This window comes from Temnothorax americanus, unplaced genomic scaffold, assembly GCF_048541705.1.
Source record: "Temnothorax americanus isolate GAGA-0224 unplaced genomic scaffold, ASM4854170v1 Scaffold11, whole genome shotgun sequence".
Lineage (NCBI taxonomy): Eukaryota > Metazoa > Arthropoda > Insecta > Hymenoptera > Formicidae > Temnothorax > Temnothorax americanus.
This window is the reverse complement of record NW_027509242.1, coordinates 3601630-3626720: the sequence shown is the minus strand read 5'-3', so window position 1 is coordinate 3626720 and position 25091 is coordinate 3601630. Positions and strand designations below refer to the sequence as shown.

The following is a 25091-nucleotide window of genomic DNA, read 5'->3' as shown; positions in this document are numbered from 1 at the left end:
TTTCCGGAGTTTCGCCTTCGATAGGGAAGACCGCGACGAATCAATCATTTCGGTGGCAGACGTATTTCTCTTCCCGTCTCACGTACGTCTCTCATATGTGCCGAGAGTTCCCTTGCTCTCTCTCTCTATCTCGTTCTCTTCTCTCCTCCGACTTCTCTTGCGAGATCTCCGACAGGTCGTGGCGGGGGTGAAGGAGGGTGGAGAAGGAACGGGATTGGATGGAGAACGACAGATCTGGCGTCGTTAAGATAGAGCAGACCGATAGCGTGTTCCATGGCTAAACTCAAACACGCACACGCGACTCCGGCGCTCTTCGCTTGAAAATACATGGATTATTCGTGCCCAAACACCAAGCTACCGGGTGCTCGGAATATGATAATCGTCGCCCGAAACCAGCCTCACGCAAAGGCATGGCTGTATGCGGTGCGGGGGTCAGCAAGGTCACGCTCGACTTTCGTGGCTAGATGGAATTCTCCGTCTCTACAGTGTAGTTTTCAAGCTAGGCTCGCGCAGAAAATAAAATTTCATTATATCGCTAAACGTATAAAATAAGGGATTAGGTAAGAGAGAGAAAGTCTGAAGGCCACAGAAGTTACGTCTACTTGGCTATATTTCACAGATATAGGGAGACACGGTCGAAAGGAATAATCTATTTATGCCCTGAATTTCGCCCGAAGATTCTCTACGATCGGTCAAGCGTTATTCATTGATTGAAGGTTTAGGCTCGATAGAGTAATCGGTTGACAAAAGCGATCTATATTAACCTTGCGATTAAATCTGCGAGCAAAATTCTCCGATGTAAACATCTTCCGCGGCTATTTTCGTGCCATCGGTCGTAAACAAAGACACCGGATGCCGATCCCGGGGTACCCATTAATTCTACAAGGTTGCTCGATTAAAATTCGGGGGCCCTCCGACAAAGTAGCGCGGGAATACGGGCCCCGACTTGCTTTCAATAACAAAGTCCAGCTGTAATCCAAGATGCTGGCTAGCACGCTCGTCACGCGGGAGGACCTCCTGGTCGGAGGACCGACCTGGACCCTCGGCCTTTCGTGCGTACGCCAACGTCCGTCGTGGCCCCGGGCCCGAGTCCGAGGCGCCGAACTTCTAGTATTACACGGACTTGCATGGATTAGCTCGCGACAAACAACGTGTCGACGTTTTGCCAGTGCGTGCTTTCCGAGAAAGGCGGGAACGACGGGAACTCGCGATCAGGTTCGCACCGATGCCTCATCGATGCCTCAACATTGTTGAGACCCAATCGCGCTTGTAAATCTCGCAATCTTTCTTTGTTCTGCAAAGTGTATAAGGCCTAACGAGCAATCTGTCTCTTCTTCTCTTCGACAGTTAAAAAAGCAGGTGAACGCACGCGCTATTTAGAATTTAGAATGGAAAAAGTAAGGGGATCTTTCGATGTGTGTGACAATAATATTTCCAAAAACAAAAATTTAATCTCTCTCGCAATCGTCATACTTATCGCAGTTGCGTATCCGGCGACGAAATTACCGTCGAATTCCTGCCAATCGACTTGTGCTGGGGCGAGAGACACGCGGTACATCTTATACGAGGGATCGCCGCGAGCATATCAAGTGGCATCGACAGACTTCGACGTAATTCGGACTTCTGCGTAACTCGATTTTACAACTTCCTCGCGAATCGGCCCTTTTATCGACGGGAGGCTCAACGTTTTCGTGGAGCTAGCTTCCGACGTGTGTCGCGACTGCAAAATGCGCAGAATTAGCATAACGCAGTTTGAGTAAACCGAGGAGTAAACTGTTTATCTTCTGGAAGGAAAATTTTTTCACATGCAAAATTTATCTTTTTTGTAACCAATTAAATTCCCATTCGGATTTATCTACTTAAATCGAACCTGAAATAATTCTCGGTAATTGTCATCGCTAAATTCATCGTCGAAATTTAACCAGATGTCTCGAAAGGGGAAATAGATGAAGGGTCTATTTACCAGGAAACGCTTCAACATTTTTTTTGTCGAGGTGAGTCCCGTCTCGAGGCGGAACGATCCTTCTGTCCCAAGCTTCTTTTTCAAGACAACTGGAGGGAGGCAGAGCGGAGCAGCCCTAAAATTATTTCTCTTATCGGTCAATCACAGTGTCAGATACATACATACATACATATATATATATATATATATATATATATATATATATTCTATCTACAGTACATATGCGCACGCATGCATCGAACGTGACACACACATACACATACACGGCGCGCGCGCGCGCGTAACAGCGACCGCGACGAGATCGAGATCCATATCGGAAAAGACAAGGTGCCTCTGTTCTACGTGAGGATTCTCTGGTCGTCCTCCAGTCATCTTCTTCTTCTTCACCTTCGCAGATATGAGCCGTGAAGTACAGGTCTTCGTCCTGTTTCATTGCCTTCTCGTTCTCTTAATAAGCAACAATGGAAATTCCTCCTCGCCGCGTTTATGTTATATGAGAAGATTAAATCTTTGTGCTCGTCGTGTCAGGCCAGCCCGTTATCTAGCTTTAATTACGTGACTTGTCGTGGAAAATCTTAAATTACTCGTCGGATTGTCCGCCCGTCTACATTCGGGACTGTGACGGAACTAAACTAACGACGTGAAAAATCTTCGACCTTTACGAAGTTCATAAATATCTTCATCTTATAATTCTGTTAAAACTGATAACGAATTATATGGCATCATCAACGTTGGTTAACGTTAAGATTATCTACCATATCAAACGGGCGCCCGGGCGCTGCGAAACGACCATAATTATTGCTCCGGGCTCGCGCGGCATTATTATTTATGCTATTGTCACCGCGAAAGGCTACTCGTCACATCGCCTGTTTGAAATTCGCTGCGACGGATATTTTAAAGCATCCCGCAACGTCGAAAGTGGTTTGTTCACGTGTGGAACGAAGGCGATTTCTATAGACGAGTGCGAAAACGGCGATCACAATTTTGATGCCGATCGATCGATAAATAGATCAGAGTACATTACTGTGCCGGTTTTTCAGTGAATAGATTTTTCATTTGTTTGCCCCTATCTGCGATACGTCTCGGCTACGATGCAATTTCGTATGCGATCCGCGTGCAGTTGCATCGTGTGCGATCACATCAATCTGCATACGAGCTCCCGGTCTTTCCTCCACCTCGTTCATCCTCCTCCCCGTCCGCTTCCACCTTATCTCGTCGTTTATTTTTCGCCTTTCTTCTCTCTTATTTTTTCCTTTTCTTTCCATGTCCACTCTTTTCCGCCAATTGAGTACGTTTCCCCTTTATTTCCCTTTCTCTCCTCGCCGCGGTCTCTCGTCTCTTTTGTTTGCACCTCGCACTTTCGGACACCCGCGAACTCTCACGACCCTCCGGTGGTTCCTATTAAATCCGTTGGTATTGTATTCAAATTGGTTCGAGCTTTCGCGGCCTAGCTACCTTTACGTCCGCTCGTCTCTCGCCGCGTCGCTCTCTCGACCGCTCATCTGGTCGCTCTGTCGCTCGTTAAAAGATCCATTAGCGGATAGCTAAGTATTTCGTACGATCTTGGCGTAATTAGAATAGCGAAGCAACGTAACAATTGCAAAGTATATCATAAGTTTCTATTTATGCATATTTAATATCTTTGAGGCAAGAATTAAAATTTGGAAGCTATATTTCTTATTTTCGGATGCCTGCAAAGCGATACACGTGGTAGGCACTAATATAATTGGACAATGATTTTAACATTTATCTCGTAACGGACCATAAGGTTTTATCGTAGCGCTTCGTATCCGATTATCGCGCAACTTTTTTCCTTCGCGCGTCAGTCGTGGCTGGATGACAAAAAAATGCTGCGTGCAAAGAGTCGTCGCGCCCTTTCATCCTAAGAGAGCGAGAAAACGACCGTTAATTCGACAAATTCGGCCAATTGCGTAATTCCGAAAAGAGTCGTTGACCGTCTGGACGCGGCGCCGGGCTTTGGGTGGTGCGAAAGCCGAGTGGAAAAAAAAAATTCGCGTCGCGGGGGCTGCGGGCGGTCAAGCGCGCAGGGGAAGGAAAGGGAGGAGGATGATGCGCCTCACGCACATACGCACGGACGCGCTCTCACACGCACAATCTTCCTCGCGTCCAAGCGCAATACTGGGAACCTTTTCCCCTTAAGTTGGCAGTTGTGTCACGTCGCGGCGACTACAAAGCGCCGCGATTCTTCTCCCCCTCCCTTCCTCCCCTCCGTCCCCCCTCCCCCCGCCCGACCCGATGCAATACACAACACTTGCATACCATACTTATTTCGTACTTAAGCACCGCATGGAACGCGCGTGCATCTCTGCACGCACACGAGCGCGCGTTTCGTCGTATATACAGGGTGAGCCGATAATTAAGTTCTCCTTCGAGCTGACGCTCGTTGTTAACGTTTTCTTTCTTTCGCGGAGCGTATTTTTTCTACGAGCGTATATATTTATCGTCAGTCCAATTGAACTCTCGAGACGCGAGCCAAGCTGAACTTTCGTTTGATCGTACATGATTTATCTTATTGACTATCCCGTAATCGGAGTTCGATTTTATATTTCCTTGTTCTGCCGACACTTCCATTTTACTTAATATTTCTCCGTATTCTTCGTATTTCAGATAATCGCATTCATACGATGCGTAACGATTGAACTTTGTCATTCTCTCCAGTTTCTTTTCTGAATACAGAGTTGAAAGGTAGTAATTTTCCTTCCAAGCATGATCACCCCTTACATAAAATAGATACAACGCAGGTTGTCTTCTTTCGTGAATGCGTGCGTGCCGCGCGAATACGCTGCTTTCATGCCGATGAATGATGCATCGCGGACAACGCACGCCTGCGTTAGGCATTGGTGTGTGTAAATAACGGATTAATTAATAAAAGTGCACGAAACCGCGCGCGCCCGTACCGGACTTCCTTCTTTTTTTTTTTTCATTTTCTACATGGTTATCCTTTTTAACGGATAATTTTCATATTGTAGACAGGGCAGATGCAACCCGCACCTTCGAAGCGTCTATGCTTCTATTGCGTTTTCATGTTAACGAAAAAAAAAAGAAAGAAAAAACAATGCCGTAGGCGCGGCTCGCCTCATGCCCATCGATTTTCCTTCGAGATTACATTATTGTTGTAATGACAATACGTCAATGATTTCACTCGCCGCCAGCGGCTGTTCTCAAGTCGAGAGTTCGTGGATCGTTCGTGGATTGCCACGGCCGCGGCGCGGCGTCCCGTTTGCTCGACCGTTTATTTTTAGCAGGCGTATTATCGTTAATTTCGATCGAAATGAGAAGCCGACGACCTCCTACGCCTCCTTCTTTTTCTTCTTCAACGGGGAAACAATACCCGCGACGCTCTTCTCCGTGTGAATGCGCGGACGAGGCGTGGTCGCGCGCGAAGAAGACGCGCAACGGTGACGTAGCGCCTCGCGAATTGCGCTCGAGGACTGTCGATTCGTTAATTGCACCGGCTACCAGAGACTACCAGGAATCTGAGGGATTTCTTAATTGCGCGCTCTCTCGTCTGGTAAAGTCGACCAGATTACGTCAGTGATGTGCGCCGCGCTCGATCCCTCGTCGCGACGTCATTCTCGTTTCGCTTCCAGAATCAATTCCGAGATAACGGACGAGAGACTGCTAATATTGACCTGTGCATCTGTCGAATAATAATTAAGGGCAAACGATTTAATCGGACTGTGTCTTCTTAAATTCAGTATTATAAATTAAATTGAGTTGTATAATAGGAATAGATAGACGTGTGTGCTGGTTGACAGGCTGTCCGACTTTCGCGGGCGAGAAGAACGCAATGAGAATTGATTTAGCGCGGTGGCGTGCGTGATGGACGGGGGACGGGTATGAGAATCCGAATGGAACGTCGCGGGAGAGGAAAAATCGCAGATTGAAGTTTAGAATAAAGAAGGGTATTCCTCGCGCGCTCTGCCGTCTGTCGAACATGCAACATATGCGATGATTTACGATCCCGTGTACCGAACGCATTGCCGAGCATCGCCGCGCCGCGCCGCGCCGGTCGAACGGAGAAAACGCATCGCGCGTTGCACTCCAATGAATAACATCTTCCGACACGATGCTTCCTTCTTATTTCTCTCTCTTTCTTTCCCGTTACGTCACCGTATTGTTCGCGTCTCGGTAATTTTACTGTCCTTCCTCGGCTGATTTTTCATGTCCTTCATATTACATATATATAATTCCTTTATTCTCTTTCTTAAAACTGTCTCACGGAAATGTCGCGACGATGTGGCTGCGTTACGTATCGCCTTCATTTCTTTGAGATTCAATTAACGGGTCTGACCTTATCGACGCTATTATAAAATATAAATTTCCACGGTTAGGCTATTTCGTCCACCGCGCTAATAAATAATGGAACGAGCCGCGATTGTCGCGCGCGACAAATCGCGCTTCCTACGTAGTATAAATTCTAAACTTAGCGAACTGTTGACTTCGACTGTTGCAGGTGAACCGGCCGCTGACGATGAAGAAGGAGGGCATCCAGACGAGAAACAGGAAGCTCTCGTCGAAAAGCAAGAAGAAGAAGGCCGGCGGCTGCCTAGGCCTCGGTGGCGTCATGGGCGACATGATCAAGGCCAGCGGACACCTTGATCTCGACAACAAGCCCTTCCACTCAGGATTTGGATCGCCGATGGGTAAGTCGAATTCTTCAGCTTATATATGCAAAAAGATTTTTCTATTTCAAATTTAATAAAACTGCAATTTAGCAAAGTTCCGTACATTATTATATTATAAATATACATGACGCTAGAGACAGAGAGATTATCTTCTACATCTAAATCGTAAGAAAAAGACTTAGGGTACAATGTACCAATGGCTGGACACGTAAGGCCTATGTCTGGACACCTTTATCATTTTAGTTCTTAAATAAATATAACGCGAATTAAAATCAAAGATAAAAATATAATACAAGGAAAATATTTTTATCTTTGATTCTTTGATTTTAATTCGCGTTATAACTTATTTAAGGACTAAAATGATAAAAATGTCCAGACATACGTGCATTTACCTTATTTACGTTTTAAATTTAGATTTAACTTGGCGGTAACGCGAAGATTCGCAATTGTACGACGTTTCTCAATATATAATCGCCTCTGCGAACGATTCAGCACGGAACGGAAAGAATCACGCCGTATCTCTCGAGGTCTCTTATATGCGAAATTCATATGCACGGCGCAAGGGGATTTTAAAAGGACGACGTTTCCCCCATTACTTGTTCCAGGTACATCGCAGCATCATCACACGATGCATCCGGCGATGCAGCATTACATGTATCACACGGGTGTCGGCGTGGCCGGAGGTCTTCATCAGGGATTTGCGCCACCGGCGCCGCCCCCCATCCACCCGCACTCGCATTCGCATTCTCATTCTCATCACATGACGAGTCTTCAGGGTCTGCAACTGGCGGCCACGACGAACGCAATGGTGAGTGCACGATTGTTACCTTCATCGGCGATTGACCAAAGGCTTCGGCCGCCGATAATCGATCGGGATCTACCGCGTGGAATTTGCCGATTCCCCTCGAGTTGTGAACCGGGCTTGACGCGCTGCAGTTATCTCGCGAAAGCGGGTGTTTTCCAAATGTTTCAGTCTCGCTTGATACCAGAAATTTAAAAAAATTATCCATATGCAAAATGTAAACGTTACGTTTTCGACGAGACACGTTATCCTGAATATTATTCTGACGTTTCGATCGCCGCTGCTGTGGGTGTCGGTTACCACGTCCGTCTCTGTTTCCAAGCGGTAATATTAATCGCGCCGGCGCGCGCGCGTGCACGCGAAAGGAGAGCCTTCACTCGCGCGGCCGACAAGTAGAGCATCTCAAGAGTGTGGTAATCTTTGTCTGGTTTCAGACCGGCTGGCGATCGGAGTACACATGAATCGCGAGTGACTAGCAGCTCAGGACGCAGCCCACCACTGTCTCGTTGTAATGTAAAAAAAAAAAGAAAAAACCAGAAAAAAAAGAACTAAACACACACAAAACCGCTCCTCTTCTCTTTCTCGCACGCGGGCCACCTCGCCAAGGGGCCATGCACGATCGATCACCGACACGACACCGAAAATCCCGACGCGCGGGATCCTGGGACTCACAACGTTCTTGTGCACTGGCCGTAAAGAGCGCGCGCGCCTGTCGGATCTTTCTCAAGTGAAAGCTCATGTAAATATGTAAAGTTTCAATGTAGGGCCATCGAGCCCCGGCCCCAAGTACAAAGGAAAAAATCAGCTATTGTATTGAGTCTTATATATGATATATAGCATATGTAAATAAATATATAGAGATACAAGAATTTATATTATGTGCGCGTGTGCCGAGCGTGTGTGCGTGAGCGAGTGCGTGTGGGACGAGCGTATGCGCGTGTGCGTGATGACGACCTGTTTTTAGGTGACTCCTCGGAGCGATTCTGGGCGAGCGATCTCTGGCCGGAGTCCGGACCGTCGCGCGGGACCGTAACACGTTGCGGTCCGCCCGCGCGACGGTCCCGGCGGCGCAAAAAAAAAAAAATCTGCTGGATTTCCACGCTTCGCGCCCAAAATCGGTTCCGAGTGCGAAGAGTCGCGCGGAGTGCCGCGAGTGCGCGGGGTTCCGGAACGGAAGTCCGCGGGCACGGGAGTCGACGCGGTTATCGTGCAATTTCAGAGGAAGATGTTTATTAACGGGCGTTCGTAACTCGGTGCGGGATCGTTTGGACGTTCCTCAGAGATCCCTCGCCGTCGTCGGTCGAGTCGCGCGCCGACGAGTTTCGCGTGGTCGCGTGTGCAGAGTTTCCGAGGTACACGTCGAAGCCGCGATGTGTCGTTCGACCGCAATTAAACGTAACGGCAATTAACAGTCTCGCAAACGTAATTTACGAAGCTCGCTGTATCCTACGCGGACTCTTTCGAAAGAGAGAACGTCGTAACGTTCCCTCTTTTCAAAGAGCGACTACTACTTTTCACTATGTAGCAATCTAGATCGTTAATTAAAAAAAAATTGATGTTTTTCCTTCCGGCGGCTTAAAGAACGCATTTTTAATCAAGTAGACGCGAGCCAGCAATAATCGAGGAGGGCGTGTTCGATCGCCCGGCGCAGTGCGCAATTTTTAGAGAATATTTATATGGTACAGCCAATATATCGCGCGCGCGGAATTCAGTCTCTTTCCAAAAAGTCGATCGAGCTTCACCGATCAACGCGAGAAACGCAATTTATTTCCCAGAGGAATTGAAAACGCCTTTCCACGATATCTCGAAGTGAATTGAGCATCGGTCGCGGGATCAACACACCGGTAGTCTCCGAAAATCGAGCTTTTTCCCTATTTTGTTTTTCTTAAGATTTTCGATTGTATACCTTGCCTCTATCTGTCCACTGTCGGCGTCCATTGGTCCAGCACCGTTCTGTGTGTCGTACCCGGTTAGTGATAGTTTACGTAAGTGTAATAAAAAACAAGCGCGTAGAATAAATTCGTAAATTATATTATACAGAAGCCTCCGACGATCGCGATCGATCGGCTTAACCCGAACGCGTCGATGCGATCGCCGGATCGCACGAGCGTTTTAGCTTCATAATTTAGTCACGGCGGACACACGAAGAATCCACACTTACACATTCACACACGTATACACACACCGAACAGCAACAGTCAGCGCGCAAGAAACACGAGAAATACGCGATTAAAAGGCAAGTGTAAATTTTGTATCTTCGAAATTGTGTATCGTTATTGTAATAATATAGTATATATATATATATATATATATATATATATATGCAAATGAAAGAAAATAAAATATATGTATTATAAATATATATTGGAACACGCGGGGCGGGCGACCGTCGCGCGCATTAAGTGATTGTGCATAATTAGCAACTAATTGCGCATCATAAACAACCATGCATATAAATAGTCAACAGGATATAATTGAAGACTCATCGGCGAGTGAACACACGACGCACGAGATGTCGTACAGAGGTGAGACGCGCCGGGTGATCATTAGCATTGTCATTATCGCTATCGGTCATCATCGGGTCGATTGTCCATTGATTGATCGCTACTCGTGAAAGACTCACTCGCTTGGGTTCTCCGAACACATTGTGATTTTTCGATTTTAGAGGTTTTACCACTCGCGTATATGTTTTTTGCGACTAAATAGACGTACATAGGTAATTACGAAGGTGAGAAGGGAGGAGAGTTGAAAAGGGGGAAAGAGAGGGCATATACGACGTTCGTGATTTCGGGAGGATATCGCGCGGTATCTTTTCCTCCCGCCGCGAGGACGTAAAACGAAGCGGGGCACAAGGTGGATCCCTTCGGGATCCCACGGGGGGGACGACGAGTGGCGGCGATTTTCCAAAAAGACTGAGGGGACGAAAGCAAAAAAGAAAAGTCGATATCGATGGTCATTTTCGTGCGAGGTCTTTGCGCGTCCAGATCGGAAAGGGGGCCGTAGAAGGAGGAGAGGAAGGAAGCGTCTATTATAATAGTATTATTAGGAAGTAGCGTGTAGCCCTGTGTAAAAACAAATAAGAAATATATATATATATATATATATATATATATATATATATGATTTTTAAGAGAGGTCGATCGCATCCGCACAAACGCGCGAGAAGAGAGTTAACGGTGGGTGAAAAATTCGGGGGTGCGACGAGACGACGAGAGAGAGGACTTTGAGGGAGAAAGGGGGAGAAAGAGATGAAGAGTGCCGGAGCGATCCTTTCGCACACGCGGACGTACGGCGAGGATGTTTATTGGATGTAAAAAGTGACACATTGTAAGATACCATTGTAAAAAGAGGTTTTAACTTAAAATAAATTAAATGATAAATCACGCATACATACCGACCAATCTTTAATCGAATATTATGTGATTATAGATGTGTATATGTACAATGTAAGCATTACGATGCTCTCTCTCTATTTCTCTTTCTATTCCTCTCTTTCCCTACCTCTCTCTCTCTCACCGTCTCCCCTCTCGTCTGTCTATCTCTCTTCCCCCCCCCCTCTCTCTCCTTTCACACCTCTTTCTTTCGCGCTTTAAAAACGTCCGTGTATTCTTCTGTCCTGCTGCCTCGACTTGACACCCGATTTATTCCCGCGGAACCGCAGATCCAGTTGTTTTTCTCCCGATCGTCGATGTCGATATCGCCGATAATATCGTCGCGTTATCACCGGACACCGAGACGACGTTGAATTTTCCTGGACGACTCGAGATCAATGCGCGACCTTTGATAAATCACACACGTGCCGTATAAACTGATTATTATGGAATTATTAATGGTTTTATTCCGCCGTATACGTGTTTCTTTCTCTCTCTCGTCGCGAACATGACGATGTATCGTTATCTCGGACGATGTCGCGCCGCCGACACGCGGCCCCCACGAAATGAATTTCTTTTCGCTTCGGGCTCGGATGAGAAAGAGAGGGAGAGAGAGAGAGAGAGAGAACCCGGGGTTCTCTTAATCAATCACGCGTGCCGATAATAATATCGTTACGGAATTATTAATGATTCCATTTCGCCCGCATCGCGGCGCCGTAATGTCATTATCGGGCGATGTCGTGAGCAAAATTCTTTCGGCGATAAGAAACAATGGCGGTGTCGTGTGATAAATCGCGCGCTCGCGCAACGGCGATGATATAACTCGTACGCGATCGAGTCGTATTGTTTAGTTAGCGCGCGGTCCGACAGACAATACGCGTAGATTGCAAAATTCTATTAACATCGTTAGCAAAACAAACACGCGAGAGCGAGAACTGCGTATTTTTTTTACGACTAGTCACAATTAATCATGAGTGGCATTAAGTAAAAGCCTGTCGACGCTTCGCTTTGTTTTGAAGACAATCCGCTCGCGGACACATTTTACAAGTATGTTTCAAATATTTAAATCTCTATCGAGTTTCGTAACAAGCTAATAATCTTATCACAAACAGCCAGTCTCTTATTGTCATCGGGAATAACATATTCATTACGATATTATACACGAACAATAATTCAATAGCGAATCCTTTTTTAGAAACTCAAAAATATTTTAATTTTTTTTTTGCTATTTGTAATAACCGTGCGATGTATCGGGACAGAGGGGGAGGGGTTTAGACGAATGTCGATTAGTATCCTTTTATTAATTAAAAGACGTAACTTAATTGAGTCTTACTGGACGAGGTGTTTGCATGTAAATCGAGGCAGCAATCGCGAACGAGATAACGCCGTGATTACAGCAAAGAGCAAAGCGTAGATGAATCCCGCTCCCGCGATATGATAATATCGGTAGTTGCGCGCGACAACCTCGATGTCACATTCGACGTGTTAATGAGTTCGGTAATAAGAGGAAATCGTGTCATACACGAGCCATACAATAAAAAAAAAAACGAAAAAACAGCGGAAGAACATTCCGTAGCTTATACCCCTTCGAACATCGAAATTGGTTTTGCGATCCGATCTCACGCCTATTCGACTGCATTAAATATATTAATTAATGCGACTCTGACTGGCATCTCGCGAAGATACATATCTCCGCTCGGGAAACTCGGTGATAAATTGTAACGACACGTTACCGTGCGTGATAAAGGTCGCACGTTAACTTTTTACGATCGAATTTGTTTCTCTCCTGTTACACATCGGCATTATCTGAGATGCTATCCCTTTAGTAAACGAGTATAACAATAAGTTGGCGGAAATAATTCTTTTTGCCGCGTTATGGCGAAGAAATTATAACTGTAGAGATTTTGTACGATGCAACTTGTGAAGACGAGATTGTATATATGGAAGGGATTTTTGCACTGCGGAGTCCGGTTGCAAGTGATTAAGTGATATATTCGTATATATGTATATATATATGTGTATATATATATATAATATATAGTGTTTCGGACGTTCGTTTTAAATGTACAGTCCTGGATATAACCTAATAGTAATAATTCAAAACTTCCAAAATGCCGTGACATCAATTTTTTCAGGCGTCTGGAACTGCCAAAGTCCCGGAATACTCAAAATAAAGTCCGGATCTCGACTAATATATATATTTATACATAATATAATTAATATACAAGATATATATAATATATGAATGTATTATTTTACGAAGAGGTGTTGAAGCGCAAGGTGTGCAGGACGAAGGAGTTTAAAGTGAAGGACGGTTACACCATCCCGTGCAACCAACTATTTAAATTGTACCGTAACCGTTATCTCTCTCTCTCTCTCTTTCTCTCTCTCTCTCTCTCTCTCTCTACTGATGTGTATTTACTTGAAAATTTATAAATGTGTGATATATCTACTTAATTACGCGACTTGTATTCATTGACCTTTCCCAAACCCTGCGGCATATTTTATTCTTCCAAAAAAACCGCTGGATATTTTTGAGTAAATTTTTTTAAACTCGCATATTATATGTTAATTAATAATGGAATTAATTATTAATGGAACAAGACTTTTTATATATGTGATTCTTAAGCTTAATAAATTATGTAAGCAAATATGTATGTATTATATCTTTTATGTAGATATATATAGATTTATAAAAAGACATTTGAGACGATTAAAAGTTAAAAATTTACAAGAACGAAAAATTTAAGCTTTATTGAAGTATCAAATTCGTCGGACTTGCTACAGGGATTTTTTCCACAGCATAAACTATATAATAAGAACTGTTATCACTGCGACTCTCGAATAAATCCCACGGGATCTCGATCGGCTCCCGAGAATCACGAGGTCGCGCGCTCGCTCATTCTATGAATTAGAAAATCGATAGAGGCGAGTGTGTCATCGTCTGAATCTCCAAATCCTTGCTTACGCGCCTTTGCGCAAGTCGGCCTTCCTCGTTTCACGGCGAATTAGGTCCGGATGGGCCCTTCGCCGAGGGTTAAAAAGGGACCGGAGTCGAGATATCTAAAGGAGAGACTGGAGTTATAGCAGCTGCTTACGTTCGATCGTTGCCGAATCGCCGACGTTGACCTTCTGCCGCGGGATTCTACGACGGAAGAAAGAGAGAAGGAGATAGGAGAAGAGGAGAGAAGAATGTGAAGAGGAACGGTTCTAGATAGCCCTGGCTAGAGAGAGGATATATACTTCCTATAAAAGTGACCGGGATTTCGCGTAATCCCGTTTCTCTAGGGTAGCGGAATAGAAGAGATGGGATACCTATCTAACCGCCAGCCGAAGCTCTTCTCTCACGAGCGCACATGATCCTCCTTTTCTTCGTGCAAGCTGCGAGTGGTGGAGTCAAGAGAGTAAGTCCCGAATTCTTTCTTTTGCAGTTTATCGCAGATTTCGCGGTAACGATGTTGGAGAACGAATATCTCCCCGAAATGCACATGTACCGGCTAGGCTGCTCGTTCCGGCGACAACGATAAAAATTCTTCCAATTATTTATCTTGATTTTTTTTAATTTTATTGAAATTATCATGGCGAGATACCATTATGGCAAAAACTAGATAAATATATATAGGTTTATGTAAATATATACAGAATATTTAAAGTATCAAGAGAACATAATCGGCAAGGAGGTACACTGTCTAAAATTCCAAGAATTTTATTAATATTTCCGAGAATTTTTCACATTTCTAAAAATGTTTTATATTTCCTGGAATTTTCCACATTTCTAAGAATTTGAGATTTTAGAACAAGAAGTTTTAAATGAGAGGAAATCAATATAGGGTGAAACGAATTTAGGTATTGAAAAGAGGAAAGAAAGAAAAAGAGGTAAATAATATTTCACAGCTTCTTTAAAATTTGACGTAACAGTTCAGCGAAAATCGGTATGACGGCTTCGGCCCTATTCTTTCGCAACAGTGCTCTTGAATATTACGACCCTTTTCCCGATTTCCACGTCGCTTTGTAAAGTGACGCACTGACGTAATCCGTCGATGTTTTCTTAAGTCGAGGAAGTCGGGATAAATGTCCACCGAGCGAAGCCTCCGAAATGGATCGGTGCCGCATGAACGATAAACGCCGATACTCTCGACTCGTGAATGCGGAGTCACTTTGGCGTGGCAGGACTTTGGGACCGGTAATCCCTTCTGTATATCCTGCCGCGGGGGTCAAGCACGTGGGGTCAGTCTCACGTCGAGTGTGAAACTTAGATTCAGGATGCATAGGCTGAAATAAATAATCAATCGTGGGATTTGTATACGCCGAATGTCACGATCGAGGGTTGTATCGTCATCCTACGGATCTCTCGGGCCAGGATTCTATTATAGATGCGTATACATAGATATATGTAAGGAAATAAATATCTGCGACAGTACAGCGTATAGTTATCTCATACGCAATCGAATTCGAATAAACGAGAGTAAAACCATGTCTCAATAATTTTTAGTTTTAAATTCTCATCTCACAATACGATTACGATAAGAAGAGATTACCGAGAAAGGAGAAAGAGCGCGAAAGATATCTATTGAGAATTTATTTCGTTATCGGCAAAGAAAGAAATGTTTTTCATTTCTTTAATCATGCTTTAATCATTTATTACAGCCTGCAGAATGTATTCAGTAATATAGTTTCTGATGAACATATAGATTAATAATATGTAATGAAAGAAATGGAATTTACGGATTCGACATTTTATCGATATCGATATTCTTATCGCGGGCGGAGATTTCCACGCGACCGATACGCACGTCCGCATAATATAAGCTCGGAAATATCGCGTGCACGCAACGATTGCGCACGATGGAACTGTCAGGCCGGGACAATTCGCGCCGGCCCTGCTGGTTCGCTATATTGAACCGGCCGCGACCCGTACAAATGACCAGCCTAGATTCCTCCCGACGTCCGTTTTCTATCGGAGCCGCGGCATTATTAATAGGCGCACGCGACTTTATTCGAGGCATCACGCACGATGCGCCGATCCTCGAGGATGGCCCGAGAAGAAGGCACTAGACGAGGAGAAGCAAGTTAACTCATTCACCAGATTTCTACAAGGCGTCCGACAACTTTTCCACGAAATGTGATTTCTCGATGTTGTTCACGCCCGTGCTATCTTAATTAATTGTCTTTATACTATCAGTGATAGAAACTAGTCACTATTGATAAATATATTAATAACCATGACAACTGTATAAATCTTATCAAATTATCTTACGCATTCATTAAACAGAGTAGAGTACGTGTTGTAATATATATATATAATCATCGATTATCTTCTTATCTAAAAAACGAAACACGCAAATAAAACTTTCAAGAAAATACCATTTCAAAAAATTCGCGCATTGATATATTTCTGTGGAATCGCGCAACACAGCGTTCCAGCTGTTAAATTATAATTGCTGAGGGCCAAAACGGCGAGCGCGTCGGGTGCATCGAAGGAGGGAGGACCGCGTAATACAATCTACCGCGCGATCGGCGAGCATCGCCCGGTAGGTTCGCATCAAATGAGATAGAGCACGGTTTGTTATATTTCTTGAGGAGAGAACAAGTGTCCATGAGCCCTGGAGTGAAGAAGCAACAAAGTAGAAGGTGGGAGGAGGGGGGGGAGGGGGCCAGAGGAGGTGGATCAGCAGCGTTATTAATGGGCACGATTACTTGGCGAAACTCGCGCCTTTGTGGTGCCAGCCTCTTCTAACTCTTACCCCCGCGTCTTTTTTTCTCTCTCTCTCTCTCTCTCTCTCTTTCTCTCGCTGCCGCCTCCACTCCCGTTTCCCCTTCACCACCACCTGAAATCCCATAATACCCACACGCGCATTCTCCTTTTACACCTGTGCACGACTGTCTAAGTTATGCATGGGATCCTCCCACAGAAACAATGCACCCGCTCCTCTGTCCCTTCTTCTTCCACGAGTCTTCTCTTTTTTTCCTGCCTCTCTCCCTCTCTTTTTTTTACGCTTTTTTTTTACTCGATAGTTTTATCCGCGTCGCGCCACGTCCGGTACTAGCCTCGCCGAATAATCATTACTCGAAACGATTTCGCAAAGTGCATGATGCAACAGCGTGCCTATACCGATAGAATCTACAGTTGTACCGCGGTTATACGACTTCAAATAACTGACGCATCGCGTTTCAATTATTGTGAGAGATCTATAGTATTATTTCATATATGAAGTTGTAAAAGCGAGCGACATGAGATCCTCATGGACTTTCGTTAGCGCTTGAAAATTTTTACGTAATACGATACACCCGCGAGGATCCCTTTCTGCGCAAGTGTACTATACGAGATATATATTTCGACGGCTTTCTCCAGCGCGTCGCGATCGTGTCTTACATTACGCCGCGTTATAATGATGAAAAGGGGGCTATATGTATGTACATACATATAGCGGACGAAGATTGAGCCGAGTCGACGCGAGTCGACTTTATCATTTAATTATCTATAAAAGCGCGTAATTACACATTTCGCCGCGGATCGGTATTGGGATTCGCGGGGCCAGAAAATTCGGCGCACCGATTTAATTGCGGGCTTAATCACGTGAACGCGCCCGTCGAGGCACCTTGCCAAACCGAGTCCAAGACCATTTGGTACCTGCGCGGAGAGGTATCAACGCCTCGAGGACGCTCTCGACGCCCGATTTCCGATCGGGCCGGTCGACCGGTCGATCGCAGCTCTCGATCGACTTCTCACCCGCGGCACCTCCTCCATCTGTACGCCCGTTAGCTCGTACCCTCTCGCTCTTTCTCTCTCTCCTTTCCTGGGCGTGTTTCACGGTGCTTTCCGATGGATCGAGAAGCAGGCTCGCTGCCCGATGCGCGTCGATACACATCCGACTGGATTAATCGCATCAACGGCTGACCCGCTCGAAACTCGCCTAATCTAATCTAATTGAGAACCAAATCCGGGCATCGTATTGTGCTTTAATATAACTATATTTTATATTAAAGTGATCCGTAAAAAAATAGCTGCTTTCTAAAACGTGTATATCCATCTTCATACCGTTTTTCTTCTTCAAGGAAATATAATTGCTCTAAAAGCACATACCTCGAGAAATGTTTTGTGTCTGGTATAAATTAAGTAAATAAAAAGCTAAGCAGGAAATAAAGCTAAATGTCAAGATTTCTTTCCGCAGGATGTCTTTGCTCGCGTTATTGTCCGGAACTAAGAAGGAATAATGACCGAAAGAATGCGATTCTCATTTGGTAATATATTGCCTCTAGCGTGATCCTGTCTACGTATCCGATTGGGATTGATCGCTCCAATGACGGGACCGAGTCATCGGATCTAATCTAATTCCATCGGTCGGCCAGGATCGAGGGATCTCCTTGGCGCGCATCGCATAGCGAAGCAGCGGAAGAAGCGCGCGGACGGGGAGGAAGAGGAAGAAAAAAGTCTCGATGAGGCGGAGGCGGGCCTCCGCGGGGGGTGCCCGGAGTGTTAAAATGTTAATTCGTGGAACGCCGTGGAAAGAGACACCCCCCTCTCGATGGATCGCCGCTGTCGCTCGAAGCGCGCGCGCGCGGCCCGGCCCGAGGATGCGCCCCATTTCGACAGCCCGGTAAATCGAACTGTCACCTCGTCGATACGCGCGTCCGCGCGCGGATAGATTGATACGTTAATAAAGTAAAGTTTTGACGATTAATCTAATTAGATTGCCAATTAGCGCGACCGGACAATTACGGTAAGACGATGTTGGTATCGTAATGAACTTCGGTCCGTGCCTCGAACGAGACGGAACGAAGATAATAATGATCTCGCGGCCGGTAACAATCGCGCGCGATCGCGGGGGTTATTTCATTTGGCAGTCCGCCCGTGCCCCGGCAGATCGAATCAAGAGACGGATCCTCCTTCCTTCCTATGCCGATTCGATCGTCTTTCTCTCTCATTCCCGTACAAGACCGTGACGAGCATCTACTTTACCTGTTGAAAAAACAATTGTTCAACAAACCAAACTGTATTGTTCTAATTATACACGATTTTTACATTTAAACGTAACGATACAAAAAATTGTGCCAACTGAGAATAAGAATTATACACGATGTAATTAAATTGTTCACATTACTAGAAATCTTTTATAGATTTTACAATTATATTAAAATTATATACATAAAATTGTAAAATGTTATTTTCTTGTTTTTTATCGGATATTGAAGATGATTGAGAAAATTTAAACTATATATATTGTGCATAATTTTTTTTTTAGTTGGTGTAATTTCTTGTATCGTCACTCTTGTGGAAAATTTACATAAGATTGTATGTCATTAAAAAACAGCGCTATTTTATTTTTTCAACAATTGTTCTTTTTTCAACAGGTAAGATACAGACGCGCGTGTTAATCATCGCGGTCCTCTACGGAGCCGAACGCGAGCGAGAGGGGCAATCGATTCGACAAAGAGGAGAAGAGGGATCCCGAAAGCCCGTCGATGACTAGTCATTGTTGCCTCATAAAGCCAGTGAATGCCCTCCCCGTGATTCCACCTCGGACAGCCGCCTTCCCTCGCCCGTCCTCCCACCGCTCCAATCCGAAAAAACGATCGGGCTAATCGTTCAACGATTGTAATAGGTTTTCTTCGGTCATTGTCCCATCTTTGAGATCTTTCATGTACACTTGATGGAGATGAGACTGTGAGAGGCGCATGAAGAGAATTAGTCAAACATGACCATCTGAATCGTTATTATTACCTTGTAACATTGAAACATTGAAGTATATGGGATCTCTCGGCGCGTGTCTCTGCCCCCTTTCGAGTTAAGTTTAAATTTCCGTAATTGCTATAAATGGACAACAATATCTCATATGCAAAATTTTTCATTCAGAAAGTATAATTTCGCACAAATTAAATTAAATTAAAAGAAAAATTAAATTAATACTAAATTTTTAAAATTGCGCGTTGCCTGTTGCATTTGTTGATCGAGGAAACCTCTGGCGAATTTTGAATAACGGAACAACGTTGACACATCACAACGTCCCCATTATGGCGGACTCTTCCGAGCGGTTTGATGTAACAGGATCACGTCGCGAGCAACCGAGAAGAAAAATAGGTAGCAAAAACGGCGGGGATCGAGGAGGCGAAATTAGGTGGCGGAGATCCTACGGGTAAACAGGAAGGGCGCCCTCCTGCACCAAGTCAATTCATGCAGGAAATCGGTTTTTCGGCCGCAACTTCTATTCCTTCCATCTCCCCCTTCCCCCCCCCTCGTTTACTCGCTCTGTATGCTTGTGTCATCCGGCAGAAGTGGTTTCACGATCGCCATTGTGCGGAGTCCTTTTTGGAGGCTTAAACACGTCGCGGCGAGATTACCGGACCCGAAAGTAACAGTTTCGAAATTGAGGCCCCGCAGCAGGCCCCTCGAAATCTCGTTTGCAAATAAGATTCCGCGCATCAATGTCGGTGTATTTAATATAACGGATAGCTCTCCCATAAAATTGAGGTGAAACTGAGCTGACAGCGACCGCGAGGAGTAAAAAGAGCGCCATGTACGAGAATTGCTCCGAGAATCGTTGAAGCATTTTTTTTAATACTTTAGTCTTAATCTTTTGAGTTTTAATATCTTAATTCTAAGATATCCCAGTCTTAATCTTACACACATTTTTGTAATAATCTTCTAATAAGATTTTGCAATATTTTTTGTAATAAATTATATTAATGGGATACAGAGCGTCATACGTTTGTTTTCAGCAAAAAATTGTTTTATCGATTTTATTACTTGGGAAAGTATTTCAGATACTTGATATACTTTTGAGAAAATATTTATACTTTCAACTATAATTTTTATCCGACTTGTAAAATTCTCTTACGCTCGATTCGCCTTAACAGTTGAATGATTCAAAGCACAGGTTTGAAAACGTATAAAATCGCAAATTTTTGCGCATTTTCCGGCTGTAAGATCTCGGCGACGCCGACGTAGGCGTCGGAAACGAATTGCCGCAATAGTAGTACCGAGCCAGCGCGCGGCATAGTCTACCCGCTAGTTAGACTCTCATAAAGTCACGACGTAAATTATCCGCCGGACGGATACCGCGAGGTGTATTTGCGATGGTCCACCTCCCGTCAACGCCCTCGCATAAAAAGACCGAGGCGAGAGACGGCGATGGAGAGCCGTGGTATATAGACAAGAGTTTCTTTACACCTCCCTTAAGTTCGTCCTTAAATACGACGGGACGACGGTGGGCGTGCTTCCTCATCGTCGAGGCATCGCGCAAAGGGCACCTGCTCGGTAAATATTCGCTTTATTGAGACGCCAGTACGAAAAACCTATTAACGTCAGCGCGCGAATATAGAGGCGTGCGGACGCGAGACTGTAAAACGGAAGTGCGGCTTTCGAATGTGCGTTTGCTGATTGCATGCAGCGTGCGTGCGCCATATCCTGTAGACTTGAGAACGATGCGATCTCGAATGAACAATAACGCAAAAATATTACCAAATAATGATAGCGTCGATATTTTAATCATGGAAATGCATTAATTGACATTTTAATTAATTCTTAATTCAGCAGATACGATAATATTATCCGTGCAAGTGCGTAAAGCTTTATGCGTATATATTATTTGTTTACTTGTTTACTTGTAGCAATTAATAAAAAATAACGTATTAAATAAAAGCGAATCTATGATTACCGATGTCCGACCGAAAGATTTTTGCCAGTGCGATTCTCGCTGGTCTACTATCCGCACAGACGTTCACCGCCGCGGCGTCGATAGTATTACGTAAACGAGAGAAAACGAAAGTAATAATATTTAGCCATAGAGAAGCGCAAAAATCTTTCTTATTCTTAGTCATCGGATTCATCGAAGCGCGCGCTCGATGATGTAACCCGACACAACCGTAAGTTACAACGCTCACCTCGTCCGCAACGCTTCCATCGATAATTTCATTGCGTTATCGTTTTGCATTTTAATTGTTTGCTCAAGCCATTATCGCCACGACCGCTCGACGACCCGACGACGTTAATTCCGCCGTGCCATTTAATTAATGACGATTAACGTAATTATGTTATTACACGGCAAAAGAGTTAACTCGAATCGTATTGCGCCGGCAAAAGTTCTCCGCCGCGCCGAGGCCGATATATGGAAATCGACGCCAATCGACGCAATATCCATTTATTATCTCCACTTGGTAATTAGGATCAATTGCAGCTGTCCTGATCTAATCAAAGATTAACTCGATTTAATCATCTTTCTGTTGCGAGAAACGCAGAAACAAATTCCGCGGCGAAGTGAAAACCCCGCGCCAAGATCGACACTTTAATTAACATTAAAGCAAGCGATAATCACCACAGTCATAAATAGAAACATTAAAAAGTAGCCAATTGTTTTGTATTTTAATGCACAATTAATGTACACACAATTAGTTGTACATTTCATTAACATACGTTAATCATCTGCGTGACCATCATTATTTCTCGCATCACTTAAGCATCACGGCACGACCAATAATTCCGAATAAACTCCGACTAAAGATTTAATTCCACAGTAATTACATAACAATTTATGCATGCAAAATTGCAAAGTGCGACTCTGCACTTAAAGAACGCGCACAGGTCAATCGATTGGACGCGAAAAATATAATCGCTGCCGCTAATTTTTGCGAGCGTGTTATTCGTACATAAGTTTCTAGAGCTGCGATAAGACGCCGTCGAGCGGGGGGCATCGTAGATAGTGCTTCACTTCGCTCTAGCCGATACGTACCCGGCCGATTGCGATCCGCGAACGAACGAGTGCAAATTCATTAATACCGGGGCTCGCTCGTTGTGGCGGCGCAGGCCCCCGCGAAGAGCGAACAATACGTCGCCTAATAGAAATCAAATCGCCTCGCCATTTATAACGACCCACCTCGTGCCTCCCTTTTGTCTCGTCCCTCCCCTCCCCGCTGCCGCGCCTCGCTCGCTCGCCCGCTCGCTTTTTTTTCGCCCATCACGGAATAATCGAACAAGATTGATGAGGACGGCGTGACTGGCGCGCTACGAGGCCCGCAAGAATCACGCGGTGGACCCGCGCGCGCGTATCGTTGCCCCGTCGAGGCGCCCGAGGAGGAAGGGCATCGTCCAAGGGCCCTCTCGGACTCGGATCCTAAACCGCTTCAAAGACGATGAGTCTCCCCGAATTGGTATTCGCGAGGGAATTGCGTCACGGATCGCGCTCCGTTTATGGCGACCGCGGGCGCCGCTTGACGTCCGCAACATCGGCATTTTATGCTCGAATCCGCTCGCTCGTGGTACTCGACTGCCGATTGATTTCCAAAGTGCCACGAAGATCGGCACGGTATCGCGGAAAAAGAAGGAAGGAAGGATAGAAACTTCGGATAATTGAATGACGAAGCAAACTGTAATTAATGTTTTTTGTAATACATTAATATATTCAAATATCAACTAATTCACACCGTGTTCTGCCATTTGTTTAAATTTAATTATTATCGTATAACAACGCAGAATTATTTGTCAAGATAATCAAGCTGCGAAATTAGGGAGAAAATTGAGAAATAGTTTTTCCGAGGACGAGCGGACGATTTCCGGAGAGGCATTTTATGGAGGCTGCGCCTTCGCGGATTCGGGACGGGATAGCGGGAGCGGAGAGATTTTATAGGGTGGACTCGGGAGGTTCGGGATTGAAGGAGCTCCGGACCCCCGGCGCGAAACAACAAGCAGTCAGAAAAATGGATGGGCTGCTAACCGTGCCACCCATGGAGCCCGGACGAGCGGTTATTTTACCTTTTACTCGCGTCGGAGCCCTTACGGCGAGCGCAACGTGGTTTAATAAGCGGCATTCTTAATTACGTTTTCACCTGTGTCGTTGCACGATAAACCATCGGAACATTCGTCCGCGATGGATATAGCCCGTTGCCGTGCTCCCAACGCAAATGGAGCGCGCGATGCCTTCAAATTGGCTTCGAGAGAGACTAAAAGAAAAAAGAAAGAAAGAAAAAAGAGGCAAAGAAACAAAAGAAACGAGAAACGAAAAAGAGAAAAGCATGACGCTAGTCACTTCTGCCTCGTTAACGTTCTCTTTGCGTCGTTCCTACCTTTCTTTTGAGACAGGAATTTAATTACACAATTATTTTATACCCGAAGATCAAAGGGTTCAAGAGTATATAACCAGATAACAAAAGCTTTCAGGCGTTTCATCGTGCATTTCTGCTGACTGTGAAAAGTTAATTTAATGCTCGAGTATCGGAATATTTGATTTTTTTTCCGAATAAGGGGATCACACTTTTCTCGAGGAATCTACAGCTAATTGTAAGACAAAGTCTTGAATCTTCACGCAAATCTTCAAATACGCGCGCGATATTAAAATCTGAGAAATAAATTAAACAAGTGTGAATCTCGAGATTCGTGCGGCGTTTTATACTTGTGGGGGCGAACTCGCACCATAATCCCCCGATAAATCACGCGAGGACGGACACGGTCGGACACGAGAGCAAGAGTTCTCTCCGCTCTCCCCGATAAAGCCCCAGATTCTCCGACTTTGTCTCCTGAACGAGGAAACGCCGCAATGGGCCGCGGGGGACATTATGCGATCGTGGTGGCGCGTCGCGCCGGCAGCGGCTCTAAGACGCATTACTTCCACCGCTGGTATCCGGGCATTTGTCCAGGCCGACGCGTCCAGGAACTGGACTCACAGAAGGGGAACGCCGGCGGTGTGCATTCGAGGATTTAATGCCCGACGTTGGACGACGAGAGCGCGCGCGCGATCCCTCCGGAATCGCGCGTTAGGACCTCGCGTCCGCTCGTACATCTTTTTCTACGATCGCTTTCTAATCATTTCCGGATCACGCTGCCGCGTTGCGAGAGGCCGCCCTTGCGAGAGGCACGAATCGATTGCGAGGGGGATTGCGAAGGTATTGCGAAAAGCGTGTAATAACTCTCGCAAGTTGCGTATTACACGCGCGCTCGAGTGTGCCTCCAAACGTGATGCCTATCGTCCTTATTAAGTGCGTGAAAAATATGGATTTTATTAATTTTTTTGAATCTCTGCTGTGAAGATGTGCGCGAACGCGCGGTGACTAATCAATCGTAACATCCTGATTGCCGGCATATTTCTACGATCGCTCGTATAAGGACGATTGCGCAACGCGCAACCCCGACATTAATCACCCGGAGTCGCCGATAAAACGAATAAATTTTAATAGATATCTATTTTCTGACGCACACGTTGGAGTACCGTGTGGCCAACACCGTTGAAAGTAAATCAGCAATATTAACAGGCTCGTAAATCCTCGGGCTGGCGAGTGGCATGGAGCGCTTTAAAAAGTACAAGACAATTGTGCCATTA

At 45.1% G+C, this 25091-nt stretch overlaps 2 protein-coding genes across 2 annotated transcripts in view; one reads left to right on the top strand and one right to left on the bottom strand.

The window, feature by feature from the left end:
• The window catches only part of LOC143905678 (uncharacterized), an 80025-nt gene extending 69222 nt beyond the window's left edge, over positions 1-10803 (top strand). The window contains exons 6-8 of the mRNA XM_077421232.1: positions 6441-6630; positions 7218-7420; positions 7849-10803. Of these exons, the coding sequence (XP_077277358.1) occupies positions 6441-6630; positions 7218-7420; positions 7849-7875 (420 nt within the window). The 3' untranslated portion in view covers positions 7876-10803. The remainder of the gene's footprint in view (positions 1-6440; positions 6631-7217; positions 7421-7848) is intronic.
• Positions 1-25091, bottom strand: part of LOC143905691 (uncharacterized) — a 262762-nt gene that overhangs the window by 115482 nt on the left and 122189 nt on the right. The window lies entirely within an intron of this gene.